This window comes from Mizuhopecten yessoensis, unplaced genomic scaffold (genome assembly GCF_002113885.1).
Source record: "Mizuhopecten yessoensis strain PY_sf001 unplaced genomic scaffold, ASM211388v2 scaffold3961, whole genome shotgun sequence".
NCBI lineage: Eukaryota > Metazoa > Mollusca > Bivalvia > Pectinida > Pectinidae > Mizuhopecten > Mizuhopecten yessoensis.
This window is the reverse complement of record NW_018405306.1, coordinates 212,361-232,785: the sequence shown is the minus strand read 5'-3', so window position 1 is coordinate 232,785 and position 20,425 is coordinate 212,361. Positions and strand designations below refer to the sequence as shown.

The following is a 20,425-nucleotide window of genomic DNA, read 5'->3' as shown; positions in this document are numbered from 1 at the left end:
TTGCAAAATATATGGTACTAAATTATTCATTATCTATAAACATTTACATCGTACCAACATAATGTTTTTGTTGCATAAGCAACAATAAGTAAATCAAATTTAAGGAATATTCAGAAGCAGGGGCCCAAGTTTCACAAACATTCCTTAACTTAGATAAGGAGATCCTTTAACACATTTTTTTCATTTTTGGGGTTCTTGAAGGAAACGATCACAAGTTAAGAAATTTTGTTACGGTAATTTCAGTAATATTTTCCTTTGGAACATTTAACCCTTTCACCACTGTAGATGATAATGGACTTATCCAAATCAATGCATGGTTGATTATATTTATATAGGGGTGAAATGGTTGGAGGTAACAAATTCCCTTAATTTAAGGAACATTTGTGAAATCTGGGGCAAGGGCCTGAACTTATAAAATGGAATAATATAATTGGACCACAATAGTATAAAAGGATATTAGTTGGACCACATTAAAAGAATTTCCTCAAAAAAATATCACATTGCTATGTAACATTGTTGGCAGAGTTGAGGGATTAGTTTTGTTGGACCCATAGAGCAGACGATAGACTAGGGCAACCATTTTATCTTCCAGCCAAACCAAACAACCTTTGCTCTCAATCTTACTATTCAAACAGAACATAGGTGTTTAGATATAATAATTTGGGCTTCTTATATACCGCTTTATTACAACCTAGTTCGTACGTCGTCTCAAAGCGGTTCACAAATTATTATCCGTGGTTATAGGGCCTTTGCAACCAGACAATATCTTTCTCAACTCCCTGGGGAGCGTACAGCCGGTGCTGCCATTTCGGCGCTCACAGCTAGCATTCAACAATTCTAGCACTGCCCAGTCACATACTCATTTACAGTAGACTGGAAAAGGAGAGTAAAGTATCTTGCTCAAAGATACAACACAGTGCCGTGCCGTGAGTCAAACCTGCAACCCTTCGGTCACGAGCCAGGCGTCCTACCACTACACTACCATGCCTCCAATATCTGAACGTTGTGAGAGAAAAAGATCCCTAATCTCAGGGTAGTTGATTATCATGTTTATCTAACTCAAGTTAGTTAATTTTCAATTTGTATAAAGACACCTGAAGTTTACCGAGTACCTTTTTTCCATTTGAAAATTAACTAATGCCGAGACATTCAGGTATTATATCTAGAAAACTGCCTGTTCTGATTAACATTATAACCATGCAACCATCACTGGTTGGGGAACCACTATATACCAGTATCTAACTCTAAATATTGAAGTACTATTATCACACTTGCAATTGTGTCTTTAAGTTTGAGTCATAGAATTACTACATTTGTCCAACCAATAAACAACATTATAGTCATTATCAGTAGTTACTTGTCTAACGCTAGCAATCTGTTTTTGTTCAATCATTTTGAGCGCAGTGTAAAATTATTATTAATTGATATGTGAAATGGTTGTTAATTTGATCCTCTTCAGACAATCAGACCCCCCTTAATGTCCATTGTAAATTCGGTATATAAATATCTTACCTTCCTCAGCAATAACATACATACTCAAACACAGTTTGATAAAGCATTCATTATGACGACCACATTTACATGAACTTTTTCTGTACAAACACATATGTATATCTATATCTATATAGTTCAGTCTTTTAAAGACTTTTTGTATCGTTCATATATGAAGACATAAAAAAATAACACTGCATATATAGTTAATTATCACCAACGTTTTCAAGCCTTACGGCCATTTTCAGTTGATCATTTTTCATGTTTTGGTTACAACATAAGACGTAATGCAATCAATAGAAAAAAGGGAGATAATAATGTTATTGTTACACATGTAATGTATAATAAGCTCCCTGTTTAAAATGCAAGTAAAACTTGTACCATATGAAGAAATAACAACATACTGATTAACAAATTTTTTTTTGCTATTTGAATTACCTTATGGACCCTAAATACTTATGGTACACAATAAGATGTTGACAATATAATTGTCACTGGTATATAAGATCATAAAAGGATGTACTGAACACATATATGATCTGGACACATGGAAACACACATTTCTTCTTGTATTAGATTTATAGTCTATCACTCCTGTCAGATGTAGACAGAGAAATTTTCCAACAGAGAGTAAGTTTTTGAACTGTAACACAAAGATTTGCTAAGCATCAATAATGTTATTCCGCGGGTTGAGTTCCTACTAAGCATCAATAATCTTATCCCGAGGGTTGAGCTTTTTCTACTAAATATCAATAATCTTATCTCGAGGGTTGAGCTTTTCTTACTAAGCATCAATAATGTTATCCCGAGGGTTGAACTTTTCCTACTAAGCATCAAATATCTTATCCCGAGGGTTGAGCTTTTTTTACTAAACATCAATAATCTTATCCCGAGGGTTGAACTTTCACGAGGGTTGAGCTTTTTCTACTAAGCATCAAAAATCTTATCCCGAGGGTTGAGCTTTTTCTGTCAGCATTACACAGGAGTGAATGTTTATTTTTCTAACACACTTTCCTACCGTAAAATATGTCGCAATGGTGAACTAAATGCCCTATGCCATCAATTAGGGCGTGTGAAATTTGTGACAAAATGGAAATGTTGCCGTCGTTATATTGCATAAACTGGTGACACAATGGTGACGTTATCAGAATAGCACATGTGAGCTGTCTATAAGATAGGGTTTTCTCCCTCCCTTCACAGAGTTATCTCCCATTTTTCCCATTCATGATTCTCCTGTCAGCCCCTAAGCATCATTTCTCTGTCACCCCCTAGAGTATGAGATAAGACATGAAAGTAAACAATACCATGACGTTACAGAAACAATCGGATATGATGTCATAATCATCTCTCGACGGGAGAAGCCATATGCAAATCAGGGTAAAATCAGATTACAGATTGCAGTCTTGTGAAAACTATTGCTTTTAACAAAGCTACTGGAATGATGTAGGGGAAAGAAAGCGTCTTGGGTAGACACCAAAATAATTACCCCTTCGGTTGGAGATTTCTCTGTTACACCCTCAAGGTAGAGAAAGATTCTATAAATAATTTTTCTAGCAAAAACTGAAATGTACTATAGAAATATGTATCTGTTATATTAAATAGAACAATAACCATATAATGACCACACATGATGTATTTACATCAATGGAAATTTATTTTAAGTTTTATTTGGAGCGAAAATAACTGATTTTCATAATCATTTTTGTTCTGTTACAATAAATGAATGTACTAGGCTAAAAATGTTAAAATTTTCATCTGAATAATCTCCATTCAATAATTTCATTTCAATCATTTTCTGATAGGGCTGCCTTTTTTAATCTTGGGAAATGTACGATTTATATTTCAGTTTTCAATTTAATCAGTTTTAAAATATTTCACATTGTTGTCAGTTTAACAGGCCAATGAAGATTATAAAATGGAGACTAGAAGACACGTAGAGTAGATATCTGATTCCAGTTGAAAGATAACGACTAATCCTCAGAAAAAAAAGAGACATACTTCTACTAATCCTCAGAAAAAAAGAGACATACTTCTACTAATCCTCAGAAAAAAAGAGACATACTTCGACTAATCCTCAGAAAAAAAGAGACATACTTCGACAACATATATATAACGTCCACAAGATATCTCAAAAACCTCTACAAATAAGATAGCACCAGGAGAGGAAGGAGTTCCATACTTATCTTGTCATATTATACAAATTTGGTGATAAAGAATAAAATGTCAATAGTAATATCTCTTGTGACAAATGCCAAGCACTCTCACAACTTATCTTACATGACGTAATGTTAACAAGTCTTTCAAGCACACACACAATAACATGACATCACCGGATGGTCTGCTAAAAAGTGGCTTACAATAATACCTAATGGACGAAACTTATTTTGCATAATCATCAAGTTTTATCTAAGGGCTATTCCATAATTAATCATATGGGGGAGTTGTGAGAGGCACCTGGGGCCTGTTCATTTATGCGGAACAATGGGTTTGACTGTTTTTATAAATCCTGGTGGACCTACAAATGTTTATGCAGGCCTTGCAAGGCTTTGTCAAGGCTCGCCTGAAAGCAGCATCAGATTACTGGGTCCGACATTATTACATAAAAGAACAACTCTGGTCAAATCGGTCCAATTGTTTGGATCGCTATAAAGAAAACGGCCCTGTATCAATAAATAATGAGAGGAGATGTGAAAACTAGATATGCCAACCATTTCTTATAGTAAATCATTTTAAAGATTTTATGGGTGATGGGGTAGTATTTTATGATATGTACTACACCATGTGACGTCTCCATCGAAAATGTTCTCATCCCGAAACGATAGTTGTATTCTTGTCAACTCAGAAAAAGTGCCTCCACCCCTCAACGTGGTTGATTCTGAAACAGCCCTAATTAATTAATTCTATACTAAGTGAACACTGGTATCAAGCATTCCACAAAATATCACGACATCTTAGAATTCATTACAAGTTGTACATAATAAAAAAATTAAATGCATACAAAGTGATAGAAAATCTCATTTACAGATCACCATTCAACAATACAATCTCAATTTGTTATATAAAGATCTCCTCCTCCTCCTCCATTTTACAAAAGTAAATATTTATTTATCCATGCGCACAGATGAGAAAAACATATATAGTTATCTCCCCTTATCAAACCTTTGTGATTTGCATAATTATCTAATTTATTTCATCTTTTCTTCTCATCAATGACATTTATCATATGAGATTGACCAATTTGTACCCATCTTATTTACCTCTTTGTTCCCTATTTTATGATGTGTCATCTCCCCCGGCTCAGAAGGACATGTTGAAAGTAAGTAATGTGATGAGCAAAAACTCCAGCTGATATTGAAATCGAGCGCCAATTTATGCTTAACAGTTATGCATATACATGGCATACATAATATATACGAGTATGATCATCCAAATTGTTGTACATAATATATATACATATATATACATTATTATTGTTCAAATATCTATGGGAAATTGCATATTTTATAATTTAACTCATTCATCCCTGAAGACACATTTGAACTCTTCCAATTCAAAGGTTGGAATAGTTCATTATGAAACTTCAGGGGTGAATGAGTTAATAAGTTCACTTTTTTAGGTAGTTTCTTTCATAATGTTGACCCCTTAAAACTATAAGATCAAACAGCCAGAAAATGAGTAACTGGTTACTATATATACCAACTGCCTTCCTGTCTGATATTCTAAACAGAACAGATATAGAAATAACAAAGGTGATAACAGTTTCTATGTGTTATTGTAGAGTCGTAGCAATATGTGTCACTAGTATTGTAGAACCTTGTTTGCTGTCACAGATAAGTTATACTTCCATAACGTAACGATAACATCTCAATTCATAAAAAAATATAAGAAAATCTATCTCATGCCATACAAACTTCTCACAAGAAGATTTAAACCAGATTCAAATTTCACTGATATAATTTATGAACTAATATCATCCGACAGAAAAGTCAATGCCCAGCTGGTAACTTCAGATATGCTGTGTATTGGTGGCATGTATTATCCCTCTCTTGACCAAGTTATACTTCGGACAGATTAAATGTGTGAAGTTCGGTTTCATCAGAGAGCTGTGGGTTGGCAGTGTTGACTAAGGTGTAGTCCTGGTCAACGGATGGTATGACCTTGAGATCCTGGGGGTCAATGTCCTCTACTTCGCTGTCCTCGTCATCCTCCGCTGGGTGCTGACCGTTCGCTTGCGCATCAATACGACCCTGAATTGCTTTCCGTAACTGAATTAGACAAAAATAGCACAGGTTAATAACATAAGTATGAAATATAGCACTTCCATTTCATGTGGCCAATCTCTCCCAGTGTTATTCCTTGGAAAATATAACACAGGTACAGTTACTGTGTGGAAACTATCAACCAATCAGAGCATGGTATGAAAATTAATTATGCACAGATTATGTTCTACTTTGAGCTTCATAAGAATCCAGTCACATTTAACTCATTCACCCCTACATCTTTAAACTGGACTTGCCCAGTCTTTGATTTGGTAAGGTTCAAATGTGACTTTAGGGGTGAATGGGTTAAAGTGCAGAAGCTGCCAACTAATCAGAGTGCAGTATGCTAGTTAATAATGTATGGGTTTTTCTCAATTTGAAGCTTAGTTGTAGCCCTGTATATCGTACATGTCTACCAAGTTTCATTAAAAACTATAATGAAGCAAGTTATCTTGCAGAAAGTAAAGCGTACATGTTGACCAATTAGAGCGCTGTATGCTAATTAATTATGCATGGATTTCTCTCATATGCAAACTCAGCATTAGCCTTTATATACTTTACATGCTTACTAGGCATGTTTCATCAAAATCAAATGATGTTTAAGAATGTTATCTTGTGGATACCAAAGAGTGGACAGACAGCTGGCCAGACACTTAACCCAAACCATACCATGTCCCATCAACAATGTTGAAATCGTATATAGATTTTAGACTGTAGGGAAAATTCCGGTACACCTACCTCTTTGAGCCCACACACACCAACCAACTTTCCAGCATTGGTAACATAGGCATGGTTCAGACCCAACAGTGAAAACAGAGAATGCACCTGTAACAGAAAGTAAAGACTGCATTAGATAACTCTGTACAATACTGTATATCAGGAAACTATCGCCCAGTGAAATATGTACCCTTCACCTGTAAAAACTATATACCTGGTAAGCCCAGTGTAATTTTCACCCTTTATCTGTAATTATATATATTTATTACATATGTACATTATATGCGGTGTACAGATATTCGCTGTCAAGATAAATTTGCCCTCAGATAAAAAATGGAAAAAGTTGAACTGCGACAAAAAATTCCAAGTTTTCCCTGGAAGAATTGGCTGTTTGTTACACAGGTATACAGTATCTTAACAACACAAAATTAATTCTTAAAGCGCATGGAATTATATCAGAGTAAAAAACATTTTTCCAAAGTATAACCTCAATAAAAAAACAGAAAAATACAGTAGAAATAAAACACACAAAGACACAGCTAAAATAATGTTGAATTTTCGTTTTTGTTTGCCATTACCTTGTGTAAAGATGTACGCTCCACCAGCTGAAAGGGGGCTGGGTCTATCTGGCAGCCCTCCCAATCAATGATCTCACTCAGCTGTTGCTCCTCCCATAATTGTTGCTGTACCAGAGAGTGAACACATTAACAGACATTATCTCTAATTAACTCTAAACTGGACATGTGTCACAAAAATAACAAATATAAAACTGTGTTGTCATTATATCCGAATAATAACTGAACATCACATAACGGAGAAATAAAGGAATCTCAACACCACAAGGACGTTTTGTATGATTTACTGTATGCATGTTTCTGCCTGTAATGCGGCCACAATCAACGCCCTGGTGATGTCCGCATAGCAGCCAGAAATATCTAGACAGTAAATCACATCACAAAACGCCCTTGTGGTGTTGAGATTCCCTTATTTCTCTGTTATGTTTTATATGTAAGGATCTCTATAAAATCCATTCACAGAGTGTTGGATCACCTTTTATTTTTTATTGAAAATCTCATAGTAATCAAGACCAAAAAAACACTTAAATCTGATCAGTGTGTTGTGAAATCCCAAACCATAAATGGTAAATACACATCAACAAATTTCTTTAATTTGAGATAACCAGACGCTGAGGAACAAACCTTGCAGCTTGTCATCAAACAGACTGGGCATGCCCCGAGCGGGGCCAAACAATGAACTTTGGATAAAAAAACGTTTACAGTTCAAACCAAATTTCATGTTCTAATTGCCAGTATAGACACTCTAAATGGCGCAATATCCCCCAAGATGATAAAAAAAATATTCTAGGGCTGTGACAAGATATTGATGCGTATCTGTACAATATTTTTGGTTTTGGTGATACAATAATATTTATACAATTGATTGTAATTGAATAATTGACATACCTTGTCTGTTGGTAGGTTTTTCACTCTAACAGGCTCTGGAGGCTGTAGCAAACAAATCAGAACAAAGTTAGACAGATAGACAGTTATAATTAACACTGCGATATACACCTAGTCCTGATGCAGACATATTTCACACTAACAGATAAATGACTATACATTTTGACAAAAAACTGAGCAAGGAAATATCAAAGCTAAGAAAGGATCTATTAATTATATATTTACAATATACAATAAGCCCATGTCTGGTAATAATCCCACCCAAATATATTGCAGTTCATTAGAAATGCCAACAAATGCTATATATTTCATTATAGCTTATTAATACCCCCCCCCCCTCACTTCTTTCAGTAAGAGATTATGTGTAGGCTCCAGGCTTATATTACACGATATAGAGTAGCACTTGATTCATACATAATCATGTCAAATTACAAAATGTACAAGTTTAAATATATTGTCATTGAATTAAAATCTGTTTCCAAAGGAGGATAGAAGGCTGCATGTACACTACATAGCAATTCTGTGAAATGCTTTTAAAACCCGAAATAACTCGAGTTACATGAATTCCTCATCCATAACATTTAGAATGTCAGTGATACTTTAAAATATGAATTTCCACTGATTCAAATTCGTTGAAATTTAAAAAAATAAGCTATTGTCAAAGATTAACAATTAGCCACCGCCAAGTCTTAGAAAATAGGTTTTAACATTCTGATACCCTTCACATCTGTTTTGTTCCAAATTTATGATATCTCAGTTGAGTGACAAAATTTATTTTTTTTTAAATTGTCTTTAATAAATATATTCATGATACATATATGATTATAATGTCTTAAATCGGAAAACAACCAAAATTAGTTTTACATATGTCAGCTTTTTTTTGTATTGAAAAAGCCAACATGGATAGTAATTTATTCTTTATTTAAGAAATAGAAAACTACGCCACTAATAAGAACGCATGCTCTACAACCAGGGTAAGATCATTTTAACGATCCACCTAACAAATCACACAACAGCCATTCTCTAAACAAAATCCACGCGTGCAGCCAACTAAGCTGAGACAGCTGTAATCTCCAGCTAGCTATAAACAGTAGGCCATGCATCTAAAACAGCCTACTATAACAAAATAAAAGAAAAACTAATAATAATCACAATAAATGAAAGACCAAAAAGAAAAAAGAAAAAGAGAAGGAAACATTTAGCAATAAATCTTATGGATCCTTGTGAAATCGTCCCACTACAGACAAAACATTAGATAGAGAATTCCACAATAATTTTCGTACAGTAACCTCCCCTTAATTTTGTTTTACATATAACTGAAGTGGGATTGGGGCACGTAACTAGTAACACACAGAGGTTTACACAGGCACTAATACTGTATATGAATTATGAAACAAACCTTATATAAACCCTGGTAAGCAAGTTGCAGTTTATATCAAATCTTGTTGGGTCTATTACCAAGTATAATCCACATGAGAATTGGAATGTGTAAGCAGGCACCCATTCAGCTTACTGAATTGGCTCAATGCTGCTTAACTATGAGCAAGTCCCATGGTACAGCTGGATAAGCTAGCTTTCTAGTAAGGCAGTATTTCCCCCTCATTTCCCTTGGCTGTTACACTATTCCCCCTACCAAGAAATCTCACCCCAAGACTTGGTATGGGTCATCCCTGTGAACCAATGTACCTTCCTATCCACTTGGAACTGGCCTAGCAATGTACTCAAGAATCCCACCGCTGCCACCAAATATAACACTTAAAAAGTAGTGATGCAGTATAACTCTTGGACTTTCTCAAAGTTAAGCAATGTTGAGCATGGTCAGTGGCTGGACTGTCCCTGCTTGCAGGTTACAGATCAAATTCTAATTAAATATAATTCCTACTCAATAATCATTCAATCATTGTATATGGAATGTATTACATAGGAGCACACTGTTTATGTACATGTATAATCTATAAAAGATGCCCTGATGCATATAAACAATTTTACACACATGCACAATGTATGTAGATAAGCTGCTATAGAAATGGAGTTGTGAGAGGTGTGGGGGAGAGGGGGTCAAGTCAGTGGCTACCAGAATAGTTCATCAATAAGCATTAGAAAAATTAGACAAAAGAATACTCGGCTGCCATGATAGGGAAATTTCAGGCCGAGAACCATATGAAGGTTCAGAGATTCATGTCACATACTGGCCAGTTCCTAAATCTTTGACCCTTGCATATGGCCCCTGTGTTAGCATATAAGATCATCTTTACTAAGGCTCAGAGATTCACTACACACAATGGGCAGCTTCTTCACCTTTGACCCTCAGAAGCTGCATGTTCTCTATGTAAGCATATTACCTATTTTTACTAAGGCTAAGAGATTCACATTACATAATAGTCAATGTTTTAAGCTTTGACCTTCAGAAGCTGCCTGGCCCCTGTGTAAGCATATATTACCCCTATCTTTACTATGATATGAAGATTCACTACACATGCTGGTCAGGTTTTTAACCTTTGACCCTCAGAAACTGTACAGCCATGTAAGCATATTGCCTTGAACTATTATATGGTAAAAAGATTCACCACACATAATGGCCAGGTTCAAAAAGCTTGGACCCTCAGAAGCTGTACGCCCCATGTGTAAGCATGTTACCTCTAACTTAACTATAAGTCAGAGATAACACATACATATAATTGCTAGTTTCAAAAAGCTTTGAACCTCACCAATAACTTTTATTGCTCAACTTCATATTCCATACCAGAATAGAATGATCAAGAAGCAAAACACATTAAATCTACTTACACGCTTCTGATTTTGAAATTATATGCAAATAAGTAAATAAAATTACTAAAACCACCAAACATAACTTTAGACAAATTCTTCTGAACAGAAAAAAAGACAGCTAAGGCAAATTTATCAAGAATGAGGGTTGAATTTGAAAGTGGGGATTGTAAATGTCATACGGTAGGACACCAGTAGAGCTTGTAATAAAAAAATTTTCATAAAAAAACAATACAACAACAACATCAATAATAACAACAATAATAACAAAACAATATAGAATAATCTGGGCCCATAAAACCTCTTATGCTCAAACTCAGGTTCTGTGCTCAAGTGTAATTTCTTGTTCCCTTAATCAATTCATAAATAATCACATTTTGTCAATGATTTGTAAGTATGGTGGACAGATTAAGGGTTGAATATTGTTTTAAATGTTTACACTTGACTTTTTACTGTGTTACATGATTTTGGCAACTTTAATAAAGTTGGCTTGAGAACAAAATCCATGTTTGAGAATTAGCCCGCTTTCATGAATACAGGGCCTGGACTCTGTTGTATCAACTGTTTCATTTGTTTAATGATGCAAAGACAAAATCTGATTCAATGAATACTTGATAATAACAGTGAATTTCCCTTAATATCACTTTTCATTTTTCATCCGAAAACATGACATTAAGTGGAACATGACATTAGCAGAATCTGTGTTTTTCTGATGTTTTTTAGCTGTCATAATGCAGAAGTGACCACATATAAACTTAAAGTGATAAGAACATTTACTACAATACCTAAAATCTTGATAATAAGCCAGATTATTTTTTTGTTTTCATAATGCCTGCATCAAGAACCTATGTCCAATAAGTGTCTAGGAATGTTATACATTCATTTTATAGGTTACTCCACCGTCACCATGTAGTCACCAAAAAGCTATGCTCTGACGACACCGGCCGAAGCTAGTCAGTCAGCAAAAGTATCAATACAGTTATTTTTGCTTTGTTTATTTGCTTTTTTTTTTTTAGTAAGGAATCCCAGGCTTGTTTTCAAAGCTGGCTTATTCTCATGGCAGACTTACTTTCGAATTCATTTAGACAGTAAGCCATCAATAGCCTATATTTTCAAGTCTTTCATTTTTCGCATGGAAAAATATTTGTTATATAGTTTTTAATAAAGTTTAAATGAACTTTTGTTCGAGATATGCTTGACTGCAAGGAGTTAAAGGCTTATTTTTAAGACCTGCCTTATTACAACTCAGGCTTAATATCGAGATTTTAGTGTAGTCTCTGAATATGTAGAGTATCATAGTAAAATAAGATTTCTTAGATTGCCAATATCACATTAGACCGCCTGCTATATTTTTTACCCTTTCACCCCTATGTAACTTTAGTAGACTCTACCATGCATTGATCTGGATGAGTCCATTATGGTCTACAATGGTGAAAGGGTTAATCTTGAGATATATGACTGTTTTCTTACATGGAGTTACTATGATATAACTAAAACATTTCAATTAGTTGCTTTTTGCAATGGTGGCCAAAGCAAATATTTCACAACATTGAATAAACTTGTGTTTCATCATGCTTATAATCTAGTCACAACCAGGCAGTCAAGGATCCAACATGAACACGTAGTACTTTCCACAAGATAACAGAACAGAATATCAAATGTGTCTGATGAACTACTTACAGAGCCAAGTGGTTTATGACCTGCCTGTGTGCGTAAGATACAATGTCAAAATAATTACAGGAGAAAATGTTACTTGTGACGCGTGCCATATCGTTGCCAGGTACAATTTTGTATCGCCCTACCTACAACTGAATTCAAGATGAGGTTCTTTGAAGGAAAAGCCAGGTGATAAATGATGAAATTCGTTTCTCAAATCTGATCAAACACACATTTCTGCTCTTGTTAATTTTTTTACATACATGTCTATCACTTATTTTTTATTTGTCAACTGTCTATTTTACAAGAATTATTATATGAAACAAGTTTTTTCAACACATATTAATTACTCTCATTGGCCCAGATTGAAGCAGACAGAAGGTATTAACACTTGGAGGAAACTGGAGTACTCTCAGAAAACCCACGTGGTTGGGCAAGTGACCCCATACCTTTTCACATCCAATCAGAGATATGAAGCCCAGTCTTGGTGGCAGGTGAGTGTGCTACCCACTGTGCCATCCGACCAGAGAGGCTAATTTGTTTTATAGATATGGATCACTGTGTAGAGCAACCACATATGAAATTCATATAAACCTGTATTACATGTATACATGGTAATACCAATGGCTATGAAATAGGCATCACAAGAAAGTTGTGTATATCACAGTTTTATATAACTGTACAAGGTTAACCATGTAGAGCGGGTATATATACTGTTAAAAGTTTAGCACCACATCTTTGTGAAGAGTTTTTCTTGAATTCAACATTTTTGCCAAAAACAAATGCTTTACCTCATACAATTCATTTTTCTTTTCTTTTTTGGATGATGACTGATTTTCCAAATTTTGATCATGCTTATTATCTCCCTTTTTTTCAAATGCAGAAATGCGTCTTCACAAAATCAACTTTAATTCAGTCAAGAAAGTAAGAATGTGCCTTTAAGTATATTTTGTGTATATATGTATATCACATATATATATATTAGATAGTAATGTAAAAGACTGCAAGGGTCTACTGTTTGTAGAAAGGGTTTTTATACCTGATGCATACATTTAGGTTAAGATTACGTTCTTGTCTTACCGACGAATCGTTTGCATCAGTAATATATAACGGTGATGTGTCAATTTTTTTGTTTCTGTTTTCACGATCCTGCAACACAAATGATTATTATTGCTGCGGATGAGCTATTCTTATACCTCATGCTTTGTATAACTGGATAATCTGATCAGATACGTCATTTTCAGGTAACTGTCACAGTCTGGAGGCAAATAAGGTTAATGATGATTTCATAACAGGGTAATTTTTGTCAATCATCATTTTGTTTTTTGGATGAGAGAATAAAATGCAGATTTGGCATATTATACGGCTGTTTTAGGATGGGGAATGCAAACTAGATTTTGCCCTTTTTTTTGGTGTTTTTTTTAAGATGAGAAGCATGTACACATACATTCTATTCTATTACAAGCCTACTTTAGAGTTAATTCAAGAGTGGAAGCAAAATAATCAAGATTTTGTCTATAAGAGGCCTATTTAGGATGAGGGAGAGCCGGTGTGTCTAAACTATTATGAGATAAGGTAAAACATGGATAGGAGTACCCAGAAGTTTTTTTAGAATCATTTCAAAACTAGAAGTAAAATCTAAACTATCTATTCTATTAAAGGGTTGTTCAAGGATCAGGTAATACAATCTAGATTTGTCTATGGTAGGGTTGTTTGGGGATGGTGAGGACTGGTGAGACTAGGCTATTATAAGGTTGGGTAACACTTGGACGGGAGTACCTTGCTTTGGGATCGGTGTATATATTTTTTGATTTGGGACAACACTTACCAATCGTACTTTCTTGGCCAGATTCTGGAAACTTCCCTTCTGCAAAATTCAATGCAAATATTGGAATAAATAAACAAAGGATCATTCAAGAAGATAAACTTGGTAATATTAGTCTAACTTGCGCAAACTGCAGAATGAAATGTAGAGAAAGTATGAGATCCATAAAAATGACATTATCCTTTTAAAACACAGCTGGACCATTGCCATCAGTGCTTCCCAACAAATAAAGATGAGAGATAGATGATTGGGGGGGGGGACAGCTTCTTTGAGATCCCAAATACTCGCAATTACATTTTCCAAGGGTCAACCATCTATTCAAATATTAACAACTATTTTTGACCCTGCCACCCATAGATTTATTCATATACAGCGAAACTTCGATAGAATGCCCCTCACTCCATTTGCCCCTTTTTCTTATTTTCTTAATAATTCCGTTATACATTTCCCAAAATCTATTGCCAAACCCCTTTGTAACGCCAAAACTTCTCAGGACAAATGGTGGCATGATAATGAAGTGTTATTGTATACACCTATGAATATGCCATCTCTTTTTCATATCTAGATTAACCTTATAAATCTGATCTTTGTGTTTTAGGTGATAATGCAGCAGAACTTTATGGATCAGTATTCTGATGGTTTAGACATCTATTATTTGTATACATACATTTTATTCTATATAGGAATACTTTTTAAACAACAGCTCTCTTTCCATTCAACAAGAAACAAATTTCTGAGACAATATAAGGACTCTAAGGGTGTTCTAATAAATGTATTCTTATGATCTATGTTTCACATGTACATATTTTTATGTCATTTTAGTTTGTAAACAACACAACCACACCCATGTCAGCAATGTCTAGCACTTACATTGATCACAAAAGGCATATCCTCCACAATACTGTCCTTTCTTTGGTTTCTGAACTGATCATAGTATGCATTTATAGAGGCTGAAAAAAATAGCATTTCATTTGATATTTAGTTGATGTGCATTTCTAGCATTTCACTAATTAATCACTCTATTGTGTTTTACAATACATAAATATATAATTCATACAACCATTTTAGAATACAAAGATAAACAATTCATAAGCCAGTTAAATCAAAGATAAACGATTCATAAGCCAGTTAAATCAATCAATGGCACCTGGCTAATACCTCCACATGTGTGGCTTGGTATGTGCGGGAGGCATATTGTTGTTTTGTTGCAGAAGGACTGTGATTCCAACAGTATTCTTTTGACCGAAGCTATGTAACAGCAGAAACACTGCGGCGACCACCCCAGACCATGTTTTACTCCATTCGGGTTATTGAGGAATTTATGTTCTTCAGTATGTATTCAAAATCAATATGTCAACAAAATTTCAAGCGTAATTGATCCTCAAACTTTGCAGCACGTTTCTTTTCAGACAAATATTACAGTAGAGAAATGTTAAAAAAATATCGTATTTAAGACCATACTGGTTCTTAAGCACAATGAACAACAAAGGGAGGTAATAAAAAGTATCCACTTTGGACTAGGATGTGCTTGTCACTGTAGTCAAGAGCCTTACATTTGAGGTCACTTGTACTGCTTGCCCGGCCCATACTTGCTGTGGAGCTGGAGTTTTTGAGGATGGAGCGAAGAGGGAGTTGGAGAGTGTGATAGGTTTGTGCCTCCTTGGCTTCATCCGACATTTCTGTCAAACTGCTTGACTGAAAGAGAATGGGGTCAGAGGTCATTATAGTTATGCATTGTAATTACTTCCTTGATGATTTTAGTATTTTTTTCCAATTCTCCTACATATATTAGTCATTGGAAGGTCAACGCATGAGTGATTGACAATTCAACAAAACACATGATTTTACATATAATTTTACAGGGATTAATGCAGGAATAGAAAGTTAGTACCTTTTTTTTAAATAGGGGAAAATATGTGCTATAGGCGTATGACCCACTGGCTAACTAATTTTTGTTTCTTGCTGTTCATTATAGGTGTTTTGAAGCGACCACTGGATATCAATTAGAATATAGTATTTGAGTGACTGTTGTATACTATAAACAGGGCCAGCCGTAAACAGTGTCGTAAAATATCGGCAATGACAATATAAACAAACGTAAAATATAATAAATCAAGAATTAATGACTGGGTGCAATCTATTTTTCACTAACCCTTTCACCACTGAAGACCATAATGGACTACTCCAGATCAATGCATGGTAGAGTCAACTAAAGTTACATAGGGGTGCAAGGGTTAACTAGAAAATGTATGCTCCTTCGGCCTATCAATTGACAGAGGCATGAAAATACTTACAGATTTTGAAAATCTCATTCTGAAAGGGTTTGGCAATTTGCTTGCTCCCCCTCCCCCAGATCCTCCTTGTGGTTCATCCACCTTTTGAACCTGAAACCTTGACGATCGTGAAGGGGAGGAATCAGTGATGGTAAGGGCAGGAATCGGAGCGGGCGACGGGGCTCTGGAGTTTTGGGCTGTCGATAATTCTGAGTTTGGGGTTCGTGTCTCTGATGTATCATCGTCAAAGTTGCTAATGAGGATCTTCTGGTCGTAACTCAAGTGTAACATCAGGATTCGCTCCAACTCAAAACGCTGTATCGACCCCAGCAGTATCATAGAATCTGAAATGATATACAATCACGTCAAAGCATGTTATACAAATAAACACGCTATTTATCCAGTATTAAGCCCATGCCTGATAATAAGCACAATTATATAATTATATTGTTGTTTAGTAAAAATGTCAACAGATGCTATTTCATTGTCCAGTTATAAGACCACCTCCCAACTTTTTGAGATTGTGTCTGCTCCGTGGGCTTATTTGAGGATAAGACATAGTACTTCATAGCATCATAAATATATTAGTTATCTCAACTCATTCACAGATACAATTTTATAAGGTTTACTGAGACTTCCTGATTGTAGAGAATCCATTTGTTATTTCCAGTACATGTCTAGTCAGAACCAAACCCAATCGCTGGTGTTTCAATTTGATGTCACCAAGATCAGCACTGAACTATGAATGAGTACACCTGTCCAAGTACTCAACCCTTAAAGATCCCTGTCAGACTGCATTGTGGTATTTCCTATATACAGTAACCTCCCCTTAACTTCTGTTTGAATATAACTGTAGCACACTATCGCCAGGCCACTTAGTGACCAGGTAGCTCAATCCGTTAAATCGATAGTATAACAATCTAAAGTCAAGGGTTCGAATCCCAGTCTGGTAACAGTGAATTTTTACACTGAGAACACTGTAGTTGATTTATATTTTGCTTCTTTCACATTTATTTTTTCTCATAAAAGTCCCGCAAGGTATGGTTCTCTTTTCAGAAATAATTTGTCAAAGCTATAGTCATGCTGGAAAAACAATATCCAATACTTTGATGCAATTTTTGGCAGTGGTACGGGGATCCTTAAGATACATAAATTCATGGATGTATGAGTTAACTCCCTTTGCTACCAGGGACCCAGGCCACCTATGTTAACCTTAACAGTATTCTATCTTTTCGTATTGCAGAGTTATCTGCTCTTGTGAGCAGGTATTGATTGTCACGTCATTTGTTTGTGAGAGTAACGTCATCAATTTTTGAGAAAATTAAGTACACAAACCAATGACGCAACAATCAATACCTGCTCACAAGAGAAAATAACTCTGCATTACACAAAGACGGAATGAGTACTGGCCGATACTAGGTTTGTTAAACAGAAACCTCTGAAAAGTTGCTACAACAAAACTAGTTGTGAATTATTGGTATTTGTTATTTAATTTATAAACTTGCCATCCATGCACTGCATTTGAAGGTGAACTGTTAAGATCTCTGAAATATTTTCAGTATCGTTACAGCTCTTACATCTGATTGTCATAACACCAATGTGACCATGATGAGCATTTACCTGGCGAGTCCACTAGTGGGTAACTTTTGTGAATGGACTGCGTGATGAGGTCCTTCAAATGACCGTAACTGGACACAAAGGATACAAATTGGACGTTCTGGACCATTATGTCCTCAACATACACATTCCACATACTGTAAAACACAGAAAATCAGAAGTTAGCCACAGTTAGTGACGTGAGTGCTCAACATGGTGTGCAAGGATAAGCTGGTGATTGACAATTATAGGTTGTACACATTTAAAAGATACTGATCGGGTAAATATTTATTTTCATATTAATAAATCAATAAATCAATTAATAAAGCAATTCATAGAAAAAGTAAATGAAATAAAAATATTTTAAAATATAAACTTTAGTTGTTTTACAATAATAATGAAACAAGTTTTTACAAATAATATTAATCACTCTTGTTGGCCAGGATATTAGTGTGCAAGAGTCTTAATGTGGGAGGAAACCGGAGTACCTGGAGAAAACCCACGTGGTCGGCCAGGTGACCCCATACCTTTTCATGTACGATCGGGGAATGAAACACCTGCCGTCTTGGTGAAAGGCAAGTGCACTATCCACTGCGCTACCGACAACCCATGAAGAAATGAAATAGGGATGGGCTTATTCGTGAATATAAGAAAACTGCCAGTAATAAAGATTACAGGTAATGTAAACTACTGTGTTTTATATTGACAGTATACCAGTACCTTGACTTAGAAGACACAATGTCTGGTAGGTACGGAAGGCGCTTCAGTTTGATGATACTATCGTAGAATGACGGCTGCAGCTGATTGGCTATTGCATTAGCTATCAGTACAGCTACCTGTAATGAAAGGCATACATTCAGGTTACTTTTGCGTTGAGTAAGTTATCGTGAAAATATCCAAATGTGAATGTTTATGTAAAGATTTTATACAGAATAGGTTTATATAGATTTAAGAACTGTTGCCATCACTAAAATTTCCACACCATGATTAATGCAGAGTCACACGCAAATATTCCTACATACAAGAATTTCCATTTTTAAAGTACAACTACCTGCAAACATGAACATTCAGGTAAAATTTGCCTATCACCAAAAAATATGTTTGCTGACAAAATCAAATTAACTGTAAGACATAATAAATAAAAGTATATAAGAGTTTCTAAAAGTTCAAATTGAGGAATAAAAATACTTACCACAGCAGGTAGTACATGGCTTATCTGACCCGTCAGCTCAAACACAATCACAGATGTTGATATGGTCCTTGTAACACTACCAGATAAAGATGCTGCACCTGTATGATGAAACAATATAAGATTTTAACAACATGTCAAGTTAATACTTTAATCTTGAATACTTACAAAATCCTTAACAGTCAAATAATGTATATACAGGATGATGGTCTGATGAAAGTTGTCAATCAGGATGACTGTCTTTTTGAAGAAAAAAATCCAAAAAAAAATCCAGGTTTTTCTCAAATTTATAGCCTTTTTTTTATTTAAAAATTCCTCTAAAAAAACACAAAAATAAAACTGCTGCAAACACTACCAGATACACAGTACTTGTGAGGAAAGGGAAATTACATCTTCAGGGTTTCCAAATCAATGCCAATGCAAATTCTAGAAATTCCATGACTGAAATGTTTCTATCCAAGACAAATACATTAAGTATATTTATAAGATTAGAACAAATGTGGATTAAATTACATTTATCATTTTCCAAGATGATTTGAAGGATTTCATTTTTTTTAAAAGAGTTTGTTATTGATATCCATGACCTTTTGAAGGAATCTGGGGTTTTTTGGTGTGTGTTAACGACCTACCAACAATGGCATATCCACCAGGTACAATTCTGTGGTTGACAGTTTTGCTTAGAACTTCAGCAGGTAACCATGACAACAAGCCTCTTTCTGTGTGTGTGACAATGTGTCCCGCCAGGTAAGTGTGTGTTTGTCAGGTGAGTGTGTGTGTATTTCAATCCAGTGAGTGTGTGTATGCCGATCAGATGTGTGCGTGTCCGTCAGATGGTTGTTTGTGTGTAGGTAGTGGTGTAAATTAATTTTGTGAAGAAGTTAGCATTTCAGAATAACACATATTTTGGTACAAGGCTAAAGACTAGTAACTTGTGTACTACACTGTAAATACTAGAACTGTATCCAGAGGCTAAATAAATAACCCTACATGAATCAAATACTCTAAAAGCTAGTGTCCATGATGCCCTGATTGTCCTTCTTTCAAATCAATATTTGAACTGGGTATTCAGAGTGTAATGATATGCTGCTAATTATCTTCATGAAATAAATGATACTAACTTAACGTGAAGACGTTTTTGCATAAATGAATACCCTAATTACATAAAGGACAACACTTCTATACACATGGTTACA

General features: G+C 35.1%; 1 protein-coding gene across 4 annotated transcripts in view; it reads right to left on the bottom strand.

The window, feature by feature from the left end:
* Positions 1 to 907: 907 nt before the first annotated feature.
* LOC110448244 (chloride channel protein 2-like) overlaps positions 908 to 20,425 on the bottom strand; it is a 58,907-nt gene continuing 39,389 nt past the window's right edge. For 2 of the 4 annotated variants that reach the window (XM_021494399.1, XM_021494400.1), the window contains 11 exons: positions 19,236 to 19,333; positions 18,764 to 18,879; positions 18,068 to 18,201; positions 16,469 to 16,791; positions 15,728 to 15,869; positions 15,045 to 15,124; positions 14,178 to 14,216; positions 7,931 to 7,972; positions 7,046 to 7,150; positions 6,489 to 6,575; positions 908 to 5,756 (listed from right to left, as the gene is read on the bottom strand). In XM_021494399.1, the coding sequence (XP_021350074.1) occupies positions 5,547 to 5,756; positions 6,489 to 6,575; positions 7,046 to 7,150; positions 7,931 to 7,972; positions 14,178 to 14,216; positions 15,045 to 15,124; positions 15,728 to 15,869; positions 16,469 to 16,791; positions 18,068 to 18,201; positions 18,764 to 18,879; positions 19,236 to 19,333 (1,376 nt within the window). In that variant the 3' untranslated portion in view covers positions 908 to 5,546. Of the gene's footprint in view, positions 5,757 to 6,488; positions 6,576 to 7,045; positions 7,151 to 7,930; positions 7,973 to 10,714; positions 10,721 to 12,373; positions 12,398 to 14,177; positions 14,217 to 15,044; positions 15,125 to 15,727; positions 15,870 to 16,468; positions 16,792 to 18,067; positions 18,202 to 18,763; positions 18,880 to 19,235; positions 19,334 to 20,425 lie in introns of all 4 variants that reach the window. The other 2 variants (XM_021494397.1, XM_021494398.1) reach the window with 2 other exon arrangements.